This window comes from Dipteris shenzhenensis, chromosome 1 (assembly GCF_047967505.1).
Source record: "Dipteris shenzhenensis isolate YYH24624 ecotype China chromosome 1, Dip_SZ_1.0, whole genome shotgun sequence".
In the NCBI taxonomy this organism is placed as follows: Eukaryota; Viridiplantae; Streptophyta; class Polypodiopsida; order Gleicheniales; family Dipteridaceae; genus Dipteris; species Dipteris shenzhenensis.
The window spans coordinates 66,300,341-66,322,597 of record NC_141596.1 but is presented as its reverse complement, the minus strand read 5'-3'; the positions used below and the strand labels follow the sequence as shown (position 1 = coordinate 66,322,597).

General features: G+C 44.4%; 2 protein-coding genes across 5 annotated transcripts in view; one reads left to right on the top strand and one right to left on the bottom strand.

Annotated features, from left to right (window-relative positions):
* Nucleotides 1–1,740: 1,740 nt before the first annotated feature.
* LOC147906240 (uncharacterized) overlaps nt 1,741–22,257 on the bottom strand; it is a 59,453-nt gene continuing 38,936 nt past the window's right edge. The window contains exons 4-5 of one of the 4 annotated variants that reach the window (XM_087383701.1): nt 20,781–20,848; nt 2,020–2,086 (exon numbers count right to left, since the gene is read on the bottom strand). In XM_087383701.1, the coding sequence (XP_087239827.1) occupies nt 20,788–20,848 (61 nt within the window). In that variant the 3' untranslated portion in view covers nt 2,020–2,086; nt 20,781–20,787. Of the gene's footprint in view, nt 2,087–20,780; nt 20,849–22,257 lie in introns of all 4 variants that reach the window. The other 3 variants (XM_087383677.1, XR_015541995.1, XR_015541997.1) reach the window with 3 other exon arrangements.
* On the top strand, nt 9,273–10,425 carry LOC147906241 (uncharacterized). Its single transcript, XM_087378667.1, has 3 exons — nt 9,273–9,376; nt 9,520–9,835; nt 9,955–10,425. Exons 1-3 carry the CDS (start codon nt 9,288–9,290, stop codon nt 10,423–10,425), a joined length of 876 nt encoding a protein of 291 aa, XP_087234793.1. The 5' UTR covers nt 9,273–9,287.

The following is a 22,257-nucleotide window of genomic DNA, read 5'->3' as shown; positions in this document are numbered from 1 at the left end:
CATAGGTGAAAGGATCTCCCTAATCCCTCATTCGTGGACCAAGTCCCTCTCACCAAGCCTTTAGGATGTTGGCATTGATCTTGCTATTGGGTGCCCCACTTCTCAAGAAGACAAGCAATGGAGGCATTGATCCAAAAAAATTTGTGGTCTTGTCCCACACTATCCAACCATTGTAGTTAGAGGTCCCTAATAAATATGCTTCCATGTCTAAAATCCTAGTATACCATTGATTGGTGGCCTCTCTAGATTGGGCTAAATAAGACCTATGCAAAGTTTCTTTTAGACTCAAACTCTAAGCATCGATGAACCCTTCCTACTAAGGTGGTCCTATAAAAATATCCATTTGTGGAAAGATTACTAAGTTTTCTTGTCCTTAGGGTGTTTTTGAGGAGACATTTTTAAAGCAAATGCTTCCTAAGGAAGTTATTGAAGTCAGGCTACGAACAATAATATTTGCCCAATAATGCTCCATTTTTTCACCTTTGGATCAATGGGAGGTCAATGATGCTCAATCCCCGTTTTCCATGAGAAGGATCATCATCAACTAGCCCACTTGTCTCACACGTGTCATCTCCCCCAACCTGCAAGAAATTATTGACCATTATAGTTGCCTCATAAACCCTTTATGAAATCACTAAAAACATGCAAGGTACCACTAGATTGCCGCAAAAAGACATGGCTCACCACCAAATCTCTACCTACATGAAGGTATCAAACCCCACCTGAGATCCCAAATATTGTATACTCTAGGAATTAACTCAAAACATGGGTTTCTTCCCAAGTAAGATCTCTCTCTATCTTTGTGAGAAAGTCAATGGACTGATACTAGTCTATCCAAGATAGTAGTATAGGAAGCGTATCCTCTCTAGGAAAACAACTATCCCTTCTGCATATAGTACCATGTCATCAGTGTGCCATAAGTAAACTAAGAGTTGCAATCCAACCAACCCAAACCCTCGTGACATCAAATAGTACCCTAGGGCTTCCTTTATAAAGTAAAAGAAGAATGCTAGAGGGAAACCTCCTTAAATGAATACGGATGGGCAAAGGTTTCACTACGGCTTCCTTTCAATTGTTGTTGAGATGCCACATTTACATAAAGATTGAGAGGAGAAGTCTAAGACACTCTCTAATTAGGCATTTTCAAAATTCATGAGTAGAATTGTGAGATGCTATAAGAGCTATTTCTCAATGAATTCTTTTAGAGAGTAGGCCACATTACCTCCTGGCCAATCTTCTATGACTCGTGTACTTAAAGTCTCTAACAAACATGCAGCATGTGGAAAACCTTGAGAGACTTGACGCTCTAAACCTACGTTAAATTGGAAGGAGGGGAGAGACACGACTACACAATCTATAATGCACATATTCTATCAAATCAAAGAATGAAGGCTATATGCATTAATCATAAACTTGAAGGCTATTTACAAATCATCCTTTGCACCTTCCATTACATGTGCCACGAAAACACACAAACGTGTGTGCACACATTGATGTACATTATATTAGTAGCTATGTAAGTTTGGGCATGTCAGTCCTTACATTTTGTTACTACTGCACAAACACATCTATTTGTGTGACAAATCAAAGGGAATCTGCATCCAAGTTTAGGCAAATCACAATAGTCGAGGTTTTATTAAATGGCAAGAATGACCCTTACCCGTCCACAAAAGGAAGAAAAATCCTTCAGCGTGCCTTGGCATTATCCATAAAATAAAATTCATTCAAGATGAAAGAACCATTTCATTACCAAATACCCAAAAAAAAAGAAATGTTCCATTATTGGATACCCAATGCATTTAAGAAAGAAACAATCTTTGAGGCCACTGTATTTCTAAGGAAGATGCATCTCAACAACTCAGAAAGCTGAATCCATAAAGATGGCCTTACAATTTCCTTCTCCTTTCTTCGTTTTTGAAAAAACTTTTTCATAATCTCAGAACAATCACTTGCCAAAACACCACGTCTTACTTCAATTTTGGGGTTGAATGGATGTCTAAGGGAATTAGCGCAAGTAGTCTCGGTTCCTCTGCATTGAAGCACCTTCTCGTCTCCAGATTCATCACATGGAAGTTTTGGAAACAGGCTGCATATTCCATATTAAAAATCAGATGAAGAAGCAACAGGTTGAAGGAACATCATTCAAGCTAATGTAGTATTGTTCCACCAAGACAGCTAAAATTAAGTCATGGCTTAAGAAATCACATACCTTCATAAGACTAGAATATTTCCAATCTTACAGATTAAAATTGTATACATGATGAGCAAAAGGGACAAAGGGGAGAAAGAAAGAGTGAAGAAGGGCATTTGTTAAGAGACATCATACAAAATTCAGAGTAAAAGAGAAAACTAAAACTCTTCAACATTTCAAAGCTTATGAATAGTACACCAGGTTCATGAAAAGATGAAGAGCAACATCTGTACGAGAGCTCATGCCTACAAGCTTTCTTGCTCTTTTACAATTCTATAGATACACACAAACACACAAACTCTGTACTAGACTAAGAGCACATGCACACACTCCAAAGAGTTATCATCGCAACAATGTCGACTTCTGCATGGTGGAAGACAGTAATGGTGGCACTCTAACCATGCCCCCTTGAACTTCTCCACGAGAAGGGAACTTGAAGAGAAGGAAGTCATGATGGAAGAGGGCTTCCAGAAGGCATGCAATAAGCTGAGGGGACCAGCAAGTATGGCGGCTGGCCTAAGGCTTCAGAACACAAGAGCAGGCCTCACGTGTGCAAGTCAGTTGTGGAACTGGTTGTATAGATAGCTGCAGCAGCTGGTCGAAGCCTTGAAGCCCTTGAAAACTCCACACACAGGTTCAAACACTGCAAGGCGGCTCAGCAAGGCAGTCCAAAATGTTGTAGCAGCCCACCAAACTGAAAATCAGCAGGTATAGGTGTGCTGGAGGCTGAAAAACAGCTGCAAACAGCAGGGAATGGAGGCGAAACAGGGTGTGAAACAGACAGGAAGACATGATAACAGAGGCGGCTGCAAGAGGAGAGACAATGGAGAGCTGTGGTGCAGAAACCCTAGGCAGCAGCAGGCTGTAGAAGATGCTGAAGCAGATTTAGGGTTTCGAATTAGGGTTAGGGTTAGGTTTAGGATGACGTGGCAACTATGGCTATGGTAGGGCTAACCTGGCTCTAATACCATGTTAGAAACATGGTGAAGGGGGGGAGAGAGAGAGAGAGAGAGAGAGAGTTAGGGTGTGAGGAAATAATGCTCCAATGAAGACATAATGAAAGGCTCTCATTCGTTCATCAAGTGTGACAAGACAAGTGAAGCACAAGCCTTATATAGGCTACTCACTCACACACTAGCACCTAGTGCATATGGGATAAGTCCCATGATGACACGTGGCACTCACACAAGACTCACTCACATAGACTAGTACTAGATCACCTAGTACTTCACACTAACACTTCACACCAACACACTCTTTGACTATGATATCTCCAATAGACACGCTTACTTTCCCATGGAAGTACACGAGACTGCGAAGCAGATCTAGTCAAAGGAGAAGACTAGCAATTGACATGTTGCTTGAGGTGTGCTTTCAAGAATCTCTAGGAATCACTCGACTTATCCATGGATTCGCTGAAGAAGACTCGTTCTAAAGTTCACTGGTTGGAACTTTGCAACATGGCACCTATCCACGAAACTGTGGTTCATGGAAAAAGGATTATGGGGCATTGTCTCTAGCATGGAGAAGGAACCCAAGCTAGGAAGAGAGCATGGAAGAAAGATAGTGATAAAGGTTTCGGAATGATGGGAAGAGCCCTAGGTGAAGACTATTTTCACCATCTGGATGTTACGAAATCTACAGCAGTCAAATGGAAAACATTAGAAGCTTTGTTCAGAGTGAAGATGTGTCATTCCAAGGCTAACTTGAAGCAACAACTTTATGATCTGCACATGAACGACAACGAAGACCTGGTGACATATGCAAGCCTTGCTAAAGCAACTCCATGAACTCGGTTCGAAGGTCGAAGATGATGAACAAAAAGCAACACTGTTGAAGAGACTGTCCTCTAGGTATAGTGAAACCTCTCGAATTTTGAGATTGGATGATGAGGCTCACTTCATCGATTGTGTGGGATTGCTTAAGAGCGAGGAGAAACGTGAGGAGACACTATTCCCTAGTGATACTGCTTATATGGCAAAGGATAAAGAAAAGCAGCTGAAGACTCGAGAGCAGACAGATGGCTGTCAAGAAGACTCCTCATCAGGTAGACCTCTCCATTTGATAAGATATTTCATGTAGGACTTGTTCCTCACACATGATCTCTAAATCCAAGGATCTTCTCAGGTATATACTCAATTTGGCCCTCTTCATCCATAGGAGGTAGCTCTTCCATAACTTGCTCCTTAGGCCCCAAATACTTCTTGAGCAGTGATACATGGAATACTTTGTGTATTCTAGAGGATGGTGGGAGCTTCAACTCATAAGCCATTTCCCCAACTTTCCTCAAAACCTTGTAAGGTCCATAATACCTATGAGCAAGTTTAACATTGGTATTACCTTTCAAAGAAGCATGCCTAGACTTATGTAATCTAAGAAATACATAATTCCCTTCTTCAAAATGAAGATCTCTCCTATGCTCATCAGCATAATCCTTCATCCTTGCTTGGGCCCTTACCATATTATCTTTACATTGCTGTAATAGAGCAGTCATGTGAGCCAAATCATCCTTGGCTTGCTGGCTTGTCAATGCTTGATCAATAATGGTTGATGGGACATGAGCTTTACAGCCAAACATGGCTTCAAAAGGGCTCATACCAATTGAAGTGTGCTTGGTGGTATTATAACAAAATTCAGCTAGATGCAACCATTGATCCCATGATGCTTGGGTCTCAAAGCAAAAATGCCTTAGATACTCTTCCAACCAGCGGTTAACCCTCTCTATTTGCCCATCAGTTTGATGGTGATCTGCTGTACTTGGGGTAAGAAGTGTTCCCATAGAACTGAAAAGCTCTTGCCAAAAATGCCCCATGAACTTAGCATCACGATCACTCACAATCTCCTGAGGGAGTCCATGTAATTTAAACACATTCTCCATGAATTGCTTAGCCACCTTGGAAGCTGTAAATTGGGTCTTAGTAGGAATGAAGTGGGCAGCTTTAGTAAGTCTATCAACAACCACAAAGATACTGTTCCAACCCTTAGAGGTCACTGGTAGACCTGTAATAAAGTCCATGCTGATATGTGTCCATTTACCTTGAGATATAGGTAGAGGTTGTAGTAGACCAGCTGGCCTCAAATTCAACTCCCTGTTTTGTTGACAGGGCTTACAGCTTTGAACATAAGCAAGAACGTCCTTCCAAAGCCCCTTCCAGTAAAAACTCTGTTTTACCTTATCATACATCTTGTTGAGGCCTATATGCCCAGCCATAGGAGATGAGTGAAATTCCTGCAAGATTAGCAGCTTATAGGAGGAATTTTCAGTAAGAAATATTCTATCATTATACCACAAGAGCCCATTGTGCAACTTGAAATTGGGATATTGCTGACAGTCAGGATCTTGCAAGTCTTGGAACATAGCAGCTGCTTGAGGATCATTGAGATACTCTCCTTGAATGCCATGGATCCAATCTTTATAAACCTCAGTAATAGATAATAAAGTACAAGCCCATATCCTGGAAAGAGAATCTGCCACAATATTTTCTTTGCCCATCTTGTAATCTATGTCAAAGTCGTAGTTTTGCACAATGGATAGCCATCTCCTTTGCTTGGGTGATAGAGAAGACTGAGATAGAAAATATTTGAGAATCTTACGATCAGTCTTGACCTTGAAATGGCTGCCATAAATGTAGTGGTGCCACTTTTTGATTGCATGAAGTATTGCCAACATCTCTTGGTCATAAATGTGGAAACTTGACTCCTTGTCATCCAATTTCTGACTTTCAAAGACAATAACTCCATGACTCTGCTTTAGGACAGCTCCAATGCCCCTTCCACTAGCATCAGCCTCAATTATAAAAGGTTGAGAGAAATCAGGACATACCAAGATAGGCGCTGAAGTTCATGCCTCCTTTAATGCTTCAAAGCTCTTATTGGCACTGTCAGACCATTAGAAAGCATTCTTTTTTAGAAGATCAGTGAGAGGAGCTGCCAATTTGGCAAAATGCCTTATATACCTTCTATAAAATGATGCTAGACCAAGGAACCCTCTCAGCTGGGTGATATTCTGAGGTATAGGCCAATCCTTTACACACTTTACCTTGCTGGGATCCACCTTAATGCCACTACTGCTGACAATATGGCCCAAATATTCCACCTCTTCAGCCATGAAAGTGTGTTTACTTGATTTGGCATACAACTGGTGTGTCCTCAATACTTCCAATACTTGCTGGACATGCAATGAATGCTCTTCTTTCGTTCTGCTGTAGATCAGTATATCATCAAAGAATACCAACACAAATTTATAGAGGAAAGGCTGCAATACCTTGTTCATTAGGACCTAGAAAGTTACAGGTGCATTGGTTAGGCCAAATGCCATCACTTTGAATTGATAAAGCCCACGTTTTGTCCTGAAGGCAGTTTTATGTTCATCTCCCTCCTTCATCCTTATTTGATGATAGCCTGACCTTAAGTCAATCTTTGTGGAGTACTTTGCCCCTCTAAGCTCATCCAGTAGATCATCAATTCAAGGGATAGGAAACCTATTCTTAACTGTCATTTTGTTCAAATCCCTGTAATCAATACACATTCTAAATGAGCCATCCTTCTTCTTAACCAATAACACAGGAGAGGCAAAGGGTGACTGACTGTGTGTAATAAATTCCTTGTCAAGGAGTTTCTTTGTTTGCCTTGCCACCTCTTCCCTTTCAGCTCTAGAAAGTCTGTATGGAGCTTTGTTGATTGGCTTAGATCCTGGCTCCAACACAATTGCATGATCCACATCTCTCATGGGAGGGAGATGATTGGGAAGATCAGCAAATACATCAGAGTATTGCTGTAACAGGAAATGCATGTCTTTATCCTCCACCAACAACCCATTACCCTCTTGAGACTTGGTCAATTGAATAGCATAGACTCCACAAACACTTTTGAGGTCTCTGGCCATTTTTCTTGCAGAAATTAAGGACAATTTAGGAGATTCGTGACCCATCAAAGTGATGAGCTTACCTTCATGCATAAACTTCATATACAGTCTGTTAAGGTCCATAGAGAATTCTCCCAAGGTTCTCAACCATTCACAACCAAGGACAATGTCAATATGTCCCATTTCCAAGACAAATAGATCTCCATGAAAAGTATAGTCTTGAGAAAGTTGCACTTGAGCAGCCTGACAATATTGTTTACTGTGGGAATGCTAGCCATTAGCCACCTCAACTTTGATCCCATGATCCAAAGTGGATGGGCATAACCTCATTGTTTGAAGTGTCTTTGTATTAATGAAGTTATGAGTGCTCCCACTATCAATCAAAATGTGGACTGGTCTGTTATTGATTGTTCCTTTTAAAATTCTTCTTCTTCCTGTCATCAATAATTGCTTGAGATAACTGCTTAACCAACTTGTTTCTTTTATCACTCAGACATAGTTGCATATGAAACCCGTATGAAACGTGTATTTACACGTTTCATACGTATGAAACCCGTTTCATACAGCCCCAATTTTTGGGTAGGGTTCAAAAGGGGGCAAAATCGCGATTTGACGCATTTCGCCGTATGCCCGGGCCCCGTGCACTCCGTACTCCCGTACTCTCCCTCTTGCTCATTCTCGAGGTTTGTGCCCCCAATCATCCCCAATGTGCATTCAATCGTCCTTTCTACACTCTACCCTTCTTCTTGAATTTGGCGCTGCATCCTTTCATGCAGGCTGAAATCTGCTCTTTCTGATGTTTCTGAAATCTAACGCTCCTCTCTTGATTCATCTGCTCATCTTGCATGCATGATGTAGGCTGGAAAGCTGCAATTACTTTTGCTGTTCTACATCGCTTTTTGCAAGCAAGAAGATGCCTCGAAAAGGTAGTGCGTTGTGGAGCAATATCACCTTCAATTCCATTGGTGCACACTATGATAAGAGTGGCACAGGCAAGTGGACCTGCAACTTTTGTGCTGAGCCGCATCATGGGACATTTCAGAGATTGCAGGCTCACTTTTCTCGAACAAAGGGCTTTGGTATTGGCCCTTGTTCTCGTGTGCCAAAGGAGGTGTATGATGGCTTGAAGGCCTGGAAAGCTAAAATGCTAGGGATTCCAATTCATAGAGTCAATGCATGGGATGAGCTTGAATTAAATATCTCAGCTATTCCAGCATCAATGAGGGAGGAGAATGACATTTTGCAAATGTCGCAGTCTTCAGGCTCCACGCCCACAGCTAAAAGAAGTGCCCTTCCCTTGTTTAATCGAGGAGATATGAAGGCAGCCATGCAAAAGGCAGCTATGAAGGAGGCAACTAGAGAGGTAGCAAAGTTGTTTGTGCAATGTGCATTGTCTTTCAATATTACTCGAACCGCTCGTTGGAAGTCTACTATGCGAGCTATCTTGCGTATTGGGTGTGAGTGGGAGGGTCCGAGCTATGAGACATTGCGTACAAAAGAGCTTCGCCATGAGAAAGAAGCATTGATGAGAGAGCTAGAGCCTCTGAAGGGAACATGGCAGAAGTATGGTTGCACCTTGCTATGTGATGGCTGGTCAGATGTGAGGAAAAGAAATGTCTACAACATTCTAGTTTCCTCTTGCAAAGGAACTATGTTCCTTCGTGCTATAGATGCATCAGCTTCAGGGACAGTGGTGACAGGTGCATATATATGGTCTCATTTGCGCACAGCTATTCTTGAGATTGGTGTAGCAAATGTGGTGCAGGTGATCACAGATAATGGCTCCAATTGTGTGTCCATGGGAAGGATGCTTGAGGATGAGTTTCCCACTATTATACACCATGTGCTTCTCATAGTTTGGATCTTGCCATTGAGGACATGGCAAAGTTGCCTTTGGTTTCTCATATATTTGTTAAAGCTTTGAGCATGGTAAATTTTGTAACCAAAAGACCCAAGGTATTGAGCATGTTCAGGGAAAATAGTGACCTTGACCTTTTAAAGCCCTCAAAGACACGGTTTGCTTATATGTTCATAATGTTGGAGAGGGTTGTTAAAGTGCGGCATGGCTTGCTGCGTACAGTTGTTTCCTGTGATTGGCAGCAATGGGGGGTAGGAATGAGCCCAAAGCAATTGGTTTCAGCCACATGGTCATGAGAGATGCATGGTGGGAGGAGGCTGCAGCTCTAGTGAAGACAATGAACCCATGTGTACAGCGTTCTCCGATTGACAGATATGGAGGGGAGCACCATTGGGCTTCTCTATAAGTTCATGGACAAAGTGCGGGAAGCCCTTGATGCGTGTACTCACCTATCTGCAGACAGGTATCCCGTACTCATGAGTCATCCTTTGAAGTTTAGCATTTTTCCAATTAGCAAAGTGGCATGCTTAGAATTCCTTTTAATCTATGTTTCCATTTTTTCTAAACATTATTGGTTTTGCCTTTGATTCATAATTTCTTATGAAGGATTGAAGACCTTAAGGAGATCTGGAACACGCATTGGGATTGGTTTAATAGGCCAATCCATACTGTTGCTCATATCCTTCATCCTCTATGGAGAATTGAGCAGCAATATCTCGATAGAGAATTAGAGGATGGGTGGTCAGCTTATATGAGCAAGATCGTGGGAGATGATGATGATCTACTTTTGAAGCTGGAGGATGAGCGTCTTCTTTTCCGCAACCGAAGCGGTGTTTTTGGATCACGCAATGTACAGAGAGAGGAGACTCCGCTAGCAGCAGTTTCTTGGTGGGAAAAATATGGCATTGAGGCACCCCACTTGGTAATACTTAACCCTAGAGGCAATACTTTCTTATTACTTGAAAACATGTGGGTATAGCTCAGCAATTGGAAGCTGCCACTAAACTGTAAAGTCTGAGAATGTCTCTTGTTTTGTTTCAGAGACGCATAGCGATGCGAGTTCTCTCACAAGACTCTAGCTCTGGACCTTGTGAGAGAAACTGGAGTACATGGGCCTTACTCCATACCAAGAAGAGGAACAGATTGTCCACTGTGCAATTGGAGAGGTTGGTCTTTTGCCACTGCAATCTACGATTGCTCGAGCAAACGAACTACCCCATTGAGCCTCGGCAGGTAAATCCCTACAAAATCGACATCACAAAGTGCAAGGAGATGCCGGTGATTCCACCCGAGGAGGGGGATATCTACGCCATGTTGTACGAGGAGATCACAGCTTCATCTCACCACACCCGATCCTCCCAGGCAGCTGGTGCCAGTACTTCAATTGCATCTGCATCTCATGAGGATGCTTTTTATGAGTCTTCTGGGAGTTCCAGTAGCAGTGAGGAGGAGGCCGATGAGGACACGGATTCGGTTGAGAAGGAAGATGCTGACATTGATGATGAGGCTTGACTTTTGATTTGTGACTTTGTCACTTATTATTGATAGACAGTACTTTGAATTCCAATTGTAGTTTGACCTTTTTACCTTCATGGTCCATCACCATGGAGGTCTTGGGAGATTCATTGATGACTCTAGTTTTTATTATTGTCCGTATTCAGTATGTGTGATCAGTATGATCAAGATTCAATTATCAATATGTATGATCATTCAGTATGTATGTGTGAAGATGATCATTGAGTACTCTAATATGTATAATGTATGATCATTGATGACTAGCTTTTTGTATGATCAGGATTCAGTATGTATGGTGCTTATACTTGATATGTATGTTTTTTGTATCATGTCTGCACTATGGAGTCACTTACAATCTTTATTTGCACATTTTTGTATATGGCATGATGCATACCCTAGGTATGAATGCACATATTTTCACATTCCGAATGAAACCCGTTTCGTTCATTTTTCGAAACCCGTTTCAAACGTATGAAACCCGTTTGAAACCTCCCGTTTCAGAAACTCCTGGCAACTATGCACTCAAATCATCCTTTGGAGTGGGTTTAAAGGATGACTTTACATCTGTAGCCTTGTAAGCCTTAGGTTGTCCCATGCCACTGCCATACACTGTGGGGAACCTAGAAATAGAAGAAGTTATAGCAGGTGCAAGAAGTTTGCTTTCATCATTGGAAACCCCTTTGACCATAGGCTTAGTTACAAAGTGACCAATACCCAAAGTCTTCTCCTTCCCATTGTATTTGGGTTCATAAAGCTCTGCCAACTGCATGGCCTCTTTAAGAGAATTGGGCTTTTGAGCTGCAACATCTGAAGCAATACTAGGGTGCAAACCATGGATGAACTTGAGCATTCTAACTCTTTCATCAATACCATGAACAAAGAGAGCCAATTTTTAAAACTGTTTGATATAATTTTTCACTGATCCTTGCTGAGTAACATCATACCACTTACAAATATATTGATCCCTAGTAAAAGGAGATATAAAAGTTTTAAGCATTTCAGCCTTGAATTCATCCCAAGCATTAGAAGTTAACCCTTCTTGCTGTAGATGCCTCCACCAAGAGTGGGCATAATCTTCCACATGAAGAACAGCAAATCTGATTTTACCTTGATCACCCTTTGGATATAGAAGGAAGTAATCATCCATCTTGTTGAGCCATTCCTCCAATTCCTCAGGAGAGGTAGAATCACCTTTGAACTTAGGAAGTATAATTTTGTCTTTCATATCTTTGTCTTGATGAATAGGTCCTTTTGGTTCAATATATTTAACTGTTTGTAGATATTGCTGGAATGTCATTGCTGCCCTAAGGTCTGCTGCTAGCAACTTATATTCATGGAATTTTTGACACAACTCTTCAGCTGCTGAACTATAATTATTAGGAGTCTTACCATGTGCTGAATCCTTATCCATATGAGCTGTAACGCCACTAGAGTGATAGGTCCTTCAGGCAAAAGCCACAAACCAACCGGTTTAGTTACATGTACAGGATCATCATCATCATCATCATCATCATCTGAACCTTAGTCTCCATCAATTTGGGGATCCACATGTTTCTTCCCATCATAAATTTGGCTTCTCCTGAACTGATCAAACCTTTTATTAAAAGTGGCAGACATGTTCTGCATCCTTTGGTCAATCCTCTGATTATTGGTCTTAATCTCATTAGTTAACTCCTTGAATATCTGTAGCATTGGGTCCATACAACTCTTTATGATCTGCTCTTGGTTAAGGGATGCTTGTACTTGAGGAATTGCTGCTAAATCCCCTTAACATTGCCAACATGAGGATCAGAGCAAAAAAGATGGGACTCTAGAGATGCACAAGCTCTTTCAGTAATTTCTCTTTCTGTCAAGAGGTTCATTATACCTCATATTCGGTCATGCAAGACATCTATGGCAGCTTGGGTAATACTGGAGAGTATGTTTGCAGCAAGAAACGATGCCAGAGTTTCCTTTCTGAAGCGAGAACTTTCCCATACACATGGAGGAGGGAGATTCCATGAATTCTCACCTCATGAAGCTTCAGGATCTCAAGGAACAATTGCTTGACATTGATGAAGTCATTCCGGATTCAGAGATGATCTCCACCACTCTGAACTCTCTTCCTGAGTCCTATCTCGGTTTCCACACCTCGCTGAATTTGTCATTGAGGGGGGGCAGCAATCCTCTCCTTTCACGAGTTGGTAGGACTTCAATTGCAGGAGGAACAAACACGCAAAAATATGGCAACCCGGGCTGGCGAGCATGCTATGCTCTCCAAGTTCAAGCCCAAGGGTAAAGGGCAGCATAAGCCACATGCCAATCAGCCCACACATCAGCATAAAGCTGACTCTGGACAGCTTCTTATAAGGCACAGGGTGATACAAACAAGCAGAAAAAGAAGGGCATCTGTCATTATTGCAAGAAGCCAGGTCATTATATTGGAGAGAGAAAGAAAGAAAGAAAGAAAGTTTATTAAAGTCTTTGGAAGACCGATGGGTCTATGAGACTGTGAAAATCCTGATACAACGAGCTGTGGTAGTGGAGCTACTAAACGAGCGTCCATACCAATGCAAAATGCAAAATGCAAAAAATGCAGAATGGCAGTACTAAGTCCTAAGTACAACATAGTCATATCGATGGTCGACTATATATCAATCTCAGCATCATCATCAATATCATCATCATCCCCAGCAATAGCAAGATATCAAGATGGATGAGGCAGTGGAGGCATGAAGTCGGCAATCGAGTGTTGTCGGCCACTCAGAGGTGCGGTCCTGGCACGTCTCCTGGTCGTAGCTCTGCGTCTAACCAGGGCTACTGTGACCCCCGTTGGTCGGGCTCCAACTCTAAACAAGAAAGGGATGTCTCCAAGTGTGATCTGTGTGTCGACCCTCTGTCTGAGCTGTCGGGTCACGGGCTCCGGGTCACGGTTATGTCGAGGCCTCGTCTCGTTGGTGTCCATGTGATCTAGCTGAAAGAACTTCGTGATAGAGCTCTAAGAGGGATCAACCGAGAAAGAAGTCTGCTCCTGTCTCCGTGCTCAGAGTATCCTCTCGCGGTGTCTAAGTGCCTCATGAATGAAACCTACCAAACACCGTTGGTCTGGGTAGGAGAGGAAATTGGCTAAAATCCCATAACTATCTTTGAAGAGGCAGTGGAAACGTCCTCGGATCTCATAGTACACAGGACACCTGAAGATGAAATTCTCCTCTGTCTCAACCTCCTGTATGTCACATAGTGTGCATATGCGCCGCTCCCTGGGTAGTCGCTCTACTCTGCCGCTCTCAATGCGAAGTCTGCGTGAAGAGACCCGGAACTGCCCAAGAGAGATCCTCATCGAATGGGGTAGGTGAATCTGTGTGTTTCATGGTGGGTTAATGAAACCCTCCGCTGTGATATGTAAGAAGTGATCTCTGTAGAAGCTAAGCTTCACTGGGAGTTCACTCGGTTCCAACCAGGTCCGAAAAGTGTGTAGCTGTAGTAGATCCTCACGGATAACCTGGTTGACCTCGTGTGATAAGAGGGGAGAGAACGGAGCATCCATGCTATACTGGAAGGGAGGTAGTCTATCCATGTGGAGCCCCAGTCGCTCAAACCATCTCTCTGTACGTGCATACCAGCACCTCTGATCTCCTCCTGCTGCAAGTGCCATAGAAGAGGATAGAGCTATCCATGGTAGCCTGCTACGCCCCGAGGTATAATCCCCATATTCCCTAACTCGGTACAGATATGTGATGACCTGAAATGCAGCATCTAGCTGTAAAGGGGGTGACCCAAACTCAACCTAAATGATCAGGTGAGGAATGGATGACTTACCACGAATCATTCGTGATAGCATGAGAACTTGTAGCCGCTCCACACGGGCCCACTCTGTATCCGACAAGTCTGGCCCCCAACAAGGACTGCCGTACATCCCCGCTGGGCGAGCCAAGGAGTCAAAAAGCAACCCCTTGGTGCGTGGATCCTGAAAGTGTGAGCGGAAGCACTGCCTCTCTAGCTTGGCCAATGAGGCATACCCTCTACTCAGGCGTGCCTGCATCGCGGGTCTCATAGTGAAGCTCGGTCCGGAGAAGATAACCCCAAGATAAGTGTATGATGAAACTATCTCAACGATGACCCCGCAAATGTGAACTGCTCCTGACGCATGATGGCTCGAGATGTATTAAAGATCATGACCTTGGTTTTACCCACGTTGATCTTCAAATCATGAGACTCACAAAAGGACTGTAGTGCGTCTAGGTGTCTCTGAAGCCCCTCCGCTAACGAAGACAAGAGAGCCACGTCATCTGCATAGAGCAAAATCTGGATCAGCGTGCCCGCAAGAGAGCAACCTACACCTCCCTGTGTATGCATCACTGTCTCAAGCTCGTCAATGTAGAGGCCAAACAAGATAGGCAACAAAGGACACTCTTGTTTGACCCCGATGGTACTCATGATCTCGTCTGTCCACCCGAATTCTATCCGAACTTTGCCAAAAACTCTCTCGTAAAGTGCCATGACAGCCCAAATGATCTCCTGGTCATAATCCAAGTCTTGTAGGCGCCGTATGAGGCGGGCTCTCGGGACCGTGTCAAATGCCTTGCGAAAATCCACAAAGCAACAATAAACCCTCTGCTTTCGTGACCTTGCCTCCTCGATGATACAACTAAGCGTCAGAATGTGGTCCATGGTTCCATGATCACGCCGGAATCCGGATTGTCCTGCTGCTCTAAGTCCTCGACACTCTGCAAGTCTGCTAACCTCGGAGTCAAGTACTGATGCATAAATCTTGGACATGACATGTCCAATCATAATGGTCGTGTAGTTCTCCGGGCTCATGGGATCCCCTGCCTTGTGGATGGGTGCGATAGTGTTAATGGTCCAAGTGTGTGGAAATCCCAAACAAGCCGCTTCATTAAAAAGCTTGGCTAAGATCGGGACTAGGAGGTTAATCTCATATGCAATAAACTCAGTGCATAGTCCCCCATGATCCTTCGCTTGGCCATTATGAAGTTTCATTACAACATCCTTTACCCCTCCTCTAGTGAAGAGGGTGCAGGATGTGGGATGAGGCATGTGTGAGAGGCTAGGGACTAGCTGATTTGGGATGTCATAAAGTGCGCGTGCATAATCAAACCAGATCTGGGTGTCAATGAGTAGCGGAGGGGACTGTCCTTCGAGAAATCTCCGCCAGAATTCCTTAGAGTTGTTACTAAACAAAATGTTCAGTAGCTCCTTCTCGTTTCGAGGAACGAAGTCTAGTTTCTTCCTCCGTACCAGTCTATGGTATTCACGTAGCGTATCTAGTGCGCTCGAAAGACTGTTTTTGGTTTCGAATCTGAGTTGACGGCATAAGGACTTACACTCATCATCGTACCAACTATTACAGGGTACGGTTCCAGGGGGTGGTGGGCGGGTGGAGCGGGTGGTGTGGGAAAAAGCATGAATGGTAGCCTCGTGTAGTGAGCAGGTGACAAGGGCAGCACGATCCTCTAAAAGGGGTATGAAGTCAATATAAGCGAGAAGTATGCACAGACGGCCAGAGTAAGAAGGTGAGTGATCCCGATCAAAGCGTATATCGTGGTAGGTGAGCACTGAGTGGGGTGGAAGGTGCTGTGCGAAGGGAGGTAGAGATGCGAAAGAAAAGGTATGTATGATCAGCCCCTAGGGGGAGAGGTGCTACAGTGAAGTCAGCAATGCGAGATGTGAAGACAACGGATCATGATATAATCAACACTGGAGCCCCCCCCATGTGGAAAGCATGTGAAACCACCTGAAGTGGGCCATCTGTCACGACCATCATAGATAACGAGATCATGTATTCTGCCTAGGTCTAATAGGGCCTGCCCATAGGATGAGAGTGGACCTCGCCTGTCAGCCGAAACCCGTAGCATACCTGCCTCCTCAAGGTCAACATCTGCCAGTAGAGTGGAATCATCTCTGAAATCAAGAAGTGATACCTGACGGGCCCTTGTTCTCGCATTGAAGTCCCTCACTAGAAGGACTTCTCCGCAGCTAGAAAAGTCAACGATGGACTTATAAAGGGCAGCAAATGGGGATGTCTCATCATCACCTCGAATATCTCTGGCAAAGTGGGAGGTGTCCGGGGGGGAAGTAGCAAACTACAACAAACAGATCCTGGCTGTCCATGTGTCGTATCCGGATCCAAAGACATCTGGAATGTGTACCTCTCTGCTCTACTGAAATGATCCCCCGAAGTGTGGATCTGAAAAGGACTGCAACTCCACCTGAACCTCGAACTCCTCCTGTACCCCTCGTCTCATCTCTGTAGGCAGACTCCCATGTATATCCGCTGACTATTGGGAGAGGGCGCTATGGACTCTGATGTGCCTCTGAATAGAAGACTATGTTGTGGCCTGTATAGGATTCCGAGAAGTTCCCTAGTTCTGACCATAAGGTACCATTACAGTTCCAAATGGTGCAGGACAGGGTCTCGGATATCTGAGTCCCATAGGACCCGCTTCCCTATGTAGGGGAGGGGGCAGGTGTCATACGGGGGCCTGTAAGAAGTCGTCCCTCTCGTACCACTGCCCACTTTCCCTCCTTTCGGGCTTGATCCCGCTGCTGCTGCAAAGAGCACCTCTTCTCAACCTGTAGAGGTGTGAGGTCCTCATCCATAGAGATCGCCGGCTGATCTCGAAGGACTGACCTGCGTCGTAGAGCTGAAAGTCGTGCCTGAGTGTCATGAAATCGTATGATCAGGGGTTGCTCTCGGTTGGGATCTCTCCCCACCCGCCATGCCCTCTCTATCCTGTGCTCAACCACACCCAGGGTAGCAGTCACGAACGCAGTCGCATCTACCATCGGTGTAGCCTCAGTGCGTGGGATCCCGTGTACTCTGATGTTGAGAGCCTTACTGGCTCTCTGCTGCTGCTCCATGAGAATAGCCAAAACGGTGATCCTTGCAGATTCTCGTTTGGCCACCTCAACCCATCTAGAAGTCTCCTCAATAGCAGATTGCATGCTCGCAATCTGTGCCTCGACCACCGAGGTACTCCCTAGGGTAGTGTGTATGGCTGTGACCTCCTGTCGGAGCTGCATGATATCCTGTCTGAGTCCCTAAATAAGACCCACCTGCTCCCGAATGGCCCTAGCTTGCTCTTGTATGATGCGGCTCTGCTCCTGGTTGAAGTGGACCTGCTCCCGTGCGAAACGAGCCAACTCCATCTCCCGCTCACGAAAACTATGTATCTCCGTGAGTAGGGTCTCACGGGCCTCTGGTGTGTCAATCCACCCATGTCCATGCTGAAACTGTGGTGACTGTGGCATGAAAGAGTGGGACTGAGTCCGAAAACTGGACGGTGGCTGAGTGAGGAACGGAGATGACAGTGGAATGGATGAGGCAGTCCCAACAGGGTGTGGGAGGGTGGGCTGACTGAGAGGGAGAGGGGAGAGTGAAGCGTAATGCGGCACAGTGTATGACACCTCTGAAGTAGGGGTCATAAGCTGTGCGAGAGCAGTAACAGGACAACCGGCACCATGGACATGAGTATGTCACTGATCGTAGATGTAGATGGAGCTGAGACTGGAACTAGAGCTGGGCCTGAAGCGGGGACTGAAGTCGAAGTAGAGATACAGATAGAGGGAGCTGAGGTTGGAGCTGAAAACGAAACTGACACTGTAGCGAGAGTTGAGGTTGAGGTTGAGGTAGAGATAGAGGCTGAAGAAGCTGAGGCGGGTCCTACCTTTGCCTTGTTGTTTACCCCGAGTCCACTTCGGTTGTAACGTGTGTTCACATCCTCCAAATTCAGTTGTGTCTTTTGCTTTTTTTTTTTTGGTTATTTTCGTCTTTCTTGGCTTTGTCCCCCATTCTCTTCGGGTGCGGGTGCAGATCTTAGTGTTAATGTTCAGCCGGGAGCGGGAGCACCGGTTCCCCCCCCATAATGGGAGGGTGGAGAGGCAACCAAGAGGTGGAGAAGGAGGAGAGGCTAAGATGGCGAGGATTTTTTTTGCGGTGGATGAGCGGAAAAGGAGGGAGGGAGGTGGTTGAGTGAGGGGTAGCGGGCAGCGAGGGGTGGCTGAGGGGAACGAGGGGCTGAGCGGGGGGTAGCGGGGAGCGAGGGGTGGTTGAGGGGAGTGAGGGATGGTTGAGGGGAGCGAGGAGCGAGGGGCTGAGCGAGAGCGAGGAGCGAGAAGGGGGGGTGCGGGTAGCGAGAAGGGGGGCTGAACAGGAGCGAGGAGCGAGGGGCTGAGTGGGAGCGAGGAGCGAGAAGGGGGGGTGCGGGTAGCGAGAAGGGGGGCTGAGCGGGAGCGAGGGGCGGGGGGCTGAGCGGGCTGAGGGGAGGGAGGGGTGGCTGAGGGAAGCGGGGGGCTGAGCGGGAGCGGGAGCGAGGAGCAAGAAGGGGGGTGCGGGTAGCTGCAGCAGCGCCCAGGGAGGAGCTCGAGCGGGAGAAGCAGCGCCAACGGAGGGGCAGAGCAGGGTGGGTAGGTAGGCTGAGCGAAGGGAGGCTGAGAGTGCATAGCCAAAGAAAAGAAAAGGGATTCCGGTATGGCTGTATCAGATGCATCAGGTCCACATTGCCATGATGAAGGAGATGTTGCAGCCAACTTGGTTGAAGAACACTATGCCTTTTTTACTTGCACTTACTACAGCCACTAATCATGATGACCCATATGCTTTTTTGACTCGCAGTTACGATCCTTCAAAGGATGAATGCTCTTTCAGTGTTGATGAAACACTACATACTTGGTATTTTGATAGTGGTGCTTCAAAGCACATCACTTCCAAAAAAAATCTGTTTTTAACTTTGCATTCTTCACCCACCAAGAAGAAGGTAGCTTGTGCAAACAATTCTTCTCATTCAGTATGTGGAGTGGGAGACATTATTCTCACATCCACTGATGGCACAGATTTCAGAATTTCAGATGTACTCTATGTGCCAGGTATAAAGAAGAATTTGCTTTCAGTGTCCTCACTCAATAGAGGAGGATTTCAGCTTGTTTTTTATGATGACAAGTGTGCAGTCAGAGACAAAGAAAATGAATATGCTTTGAGGTTGTCTGGCACTTTGTATCGGGGTCTTTTTCAGCTTGATTTATATGAAAAAAATCCCATCTTGCATTATTAGTTAGCACTCCCACTGCTGCGATGCACAATGCGCAGTTATGGCATGCCAGGTATGGGCACATGAGCTATGGCAGCTCAATGACACTTCAGAAGCATGATATGGTTGATGCATTACCTCCTTTGGAGTCGCCGCCTCCTCATGCATGTGAAGCTTGCATTCTTGGCAAAATGCATAAGCTTCCCTTTAAGAAGGATGGTGTAGTGAATGCTACAAGAAAATTGCAGCTTATTCACAGTGATGTCTGCAGTCCCATGAGGACACCTGCTTTTGGGGGTTATCTCTATTTTGTTACATTCATAGATGACTTTACCAATTACACTTGGGTCTATGGTCTCAAGGCAAAATCAGAAGTGTTTATGCATTTCAAACACTTTGTGGCTATAGTTGAGAATGAGACAGGACTCAAGGTGCAGACACTTCGCACAGATCGAGGGGGGGAACACGTGTCTCATGAATTTGAGACATTTTTGAAAGAAAAAGGCATTATGCATCAGCTTACAATGAGGCTTACACCTCAACAGAATGGCAAAGCTGAGAGGAAGAATCGCACCACCATGGAAATGGATAGATGCATGCTCACAAGTAAGAAGTTGCCTCACAAGTTTTGGCTGGAAGGCCTCATGTGTGTGCCAACTATATTTTAAATCGGGCTCCTACAAAGGCTTTGAAGACAATCACTCCCTATGAGGCATGGCATGGGAGAAAGCCTTCAGTGGACCACTTCAGAGTTTTTGGTTGTGTTGCATATGCTCACGTGCCTGTGGAGTTCACACATAAGTTGTCAGATAAGGCACTAAAATGCATTTTTGTGGGATATAGTTCACAAAGCAAGGGAGCAGCCTTATGAGATTAGGGCGAACAGATCAAGCCAAGAATGTCCTAATTTGGTGCAGGAAAACAGCAGATCGTTGCTTTCTTCACTTTCTTGCACCAAAGAGAAAAAAACCTCAATGTTGACTCAATCCTTCATTCTTTTAGGAATCTCACCCATAGAAATGATCAGGGAAGGGCTTTCCACTGATGCAAAAAGCCCCAAATTCTGAGCACTTTGAAAATCAAGGTTTCTCAGAGCCTGCCATGTGGCAGCTCACAACAAAGAGCACTTTTGGCACTGAATTTTTGCACAGAGGTAGGCCCTAGGCTCAAGAGTAGATGCTCCACATTTCAAAGTGATTGGACTAAGAATTTCCCACAAATTCCCACGAAAAGTGCTATGATACCAATGCAACAGGACTTCTCCTAACTAACAGTAAACACTACCAAGTTAAGTAGAATTTGCAGGAGAGTTAAGTAGTGTAGTACCTTCTGTTTAGGAAAAGGGTAGGAGAGGAAGATCATGGGCTGGATCTTCAACAGGGACTTGTGAGGGGCTGCACAAGGACAGAAGGAAGTCAATCCTTTTTAGAATTCAGCTGAGTATTGAACTCTTGCTGTATATTCTATTTCAGTAATGGAGTACAAGTTATGAATGAATTGCCAAGTACAACTAGAGCCCTTATATAGGTATGGCCCAGGGCAGTACAAAGCAGTATTGCTTACGGGATTACCTCCTAGGATGCCACGTGGCAACTTATGGTATCCCCTTAAAAAAAGAAGAAAACACTTACAAGCCAATAAAGGCCTTTCTACTAACTTTTAGCCTAAGTAAAAAGTAACCCTCTGTTACACATTTTTATAATGTGTAAACCACTATATTCAAGTTGTTCACGTTTATCGTATATATCAACCTCTAATCCTATGGTAGATTGAGAAAGTCTAAGATCTAAGAAAACACAAGAATCCCCTCTTGAAATGCATATCAGTTCACAAGAGTCACGAGGATAGATTCCTTCTCCAAAGACACAAGTGTCTTTGAAGTTTGTACATAAAGTCTTGAAAGTCAGGAACATCGGGTACAAATAAATCATCTATAAAACACCTAACTTAGCTAAGCTTATGTAAAATGATAGGGCAAGTATTGATAGAAATAAGACGTTGCATAAACGCAGATTCATAAGTGAAAAGATAAAAGTTTGCTAAAAAGACAGCACAATTAGTGCCCATGGGGATTCCTATAATTTGTTGAAACAAAGAATCACCTATTGTGATGTAAAGATTATCTAAAAGAAAATCTATCCAAGAGCAAACATCTCAATACTTACTACCTTTGTGTATCTTTTCTTTTTAGAACCGATGTCGTGATCTTTATTATTTAGCCACAAAAAGTCAAAGCATAAAGCTGTTTTCTCAACTTTTAGCACTATGCATCTATCTTTGTCAAATCTCAGCTTGAAAACTCAACCACTAGCTTTTTGATTCTAAACTTCAGGTCTTCCAGCTCGATCTTTGTGTAAAGTGTGGTAAAATCATAGGTTTGAAGGAGCATAGGAGACTCTTTTTCCTGAATGCTTCGAGAGGAATTAAAAATTTTACGACAGGATTCACTCCTACAGAGTCATTTAAAATCCAGTTGAGTGCAAGGGGACATCTGCCTCCTTTAATAAGTCCCTCCAAAGTTCATGGACACTAGGCAACATGGCTTAAATATACAGCTGAGAAGTGAGCTGTGCAAACTGTAAAAGAGCTGCTGAAATGATACCCCAAACCTAAATCCGTTTGCTGATCCGAATCTTGGACTGATGTGCCGCGTAGACACCTTCCAAGGGCTGAACTAAGGCTTGTCCCTGGACAAGGGCTCACAAAGCGGGTCATAGCATACGACAAAATCTCCTAAGAGAAAACTATTACGCACTTGTCGATGTAGCCAGTGTGTCACTTTGCACCCAAGTGCAAGGGTGCA

Bases quoted from the DNA above. Each gene is read 5' to 3' on its own strand.
- LOC147906241 (XM_087378667.1), top strand. From the start codon at position 9,288: ATGGAGGGGAGCACCATTGGGCTTCTCTATAAGTTCATGGACAAAGTG. The intron at 9,377-9,519 runs GTATCCCGTACT...TTTCTTATGAAG, and splicing joins ACTCACCTATCTGCAGACAG to GATTGAAGACCTTAAGGAGA. The intron at 9,836-9,954 runs GTAATACTTAAC...GTTTTGTTTCAG, and splicing joins GCATTGAGGCACCCCACTTG to AGACGCATAGCGATGCGAGT.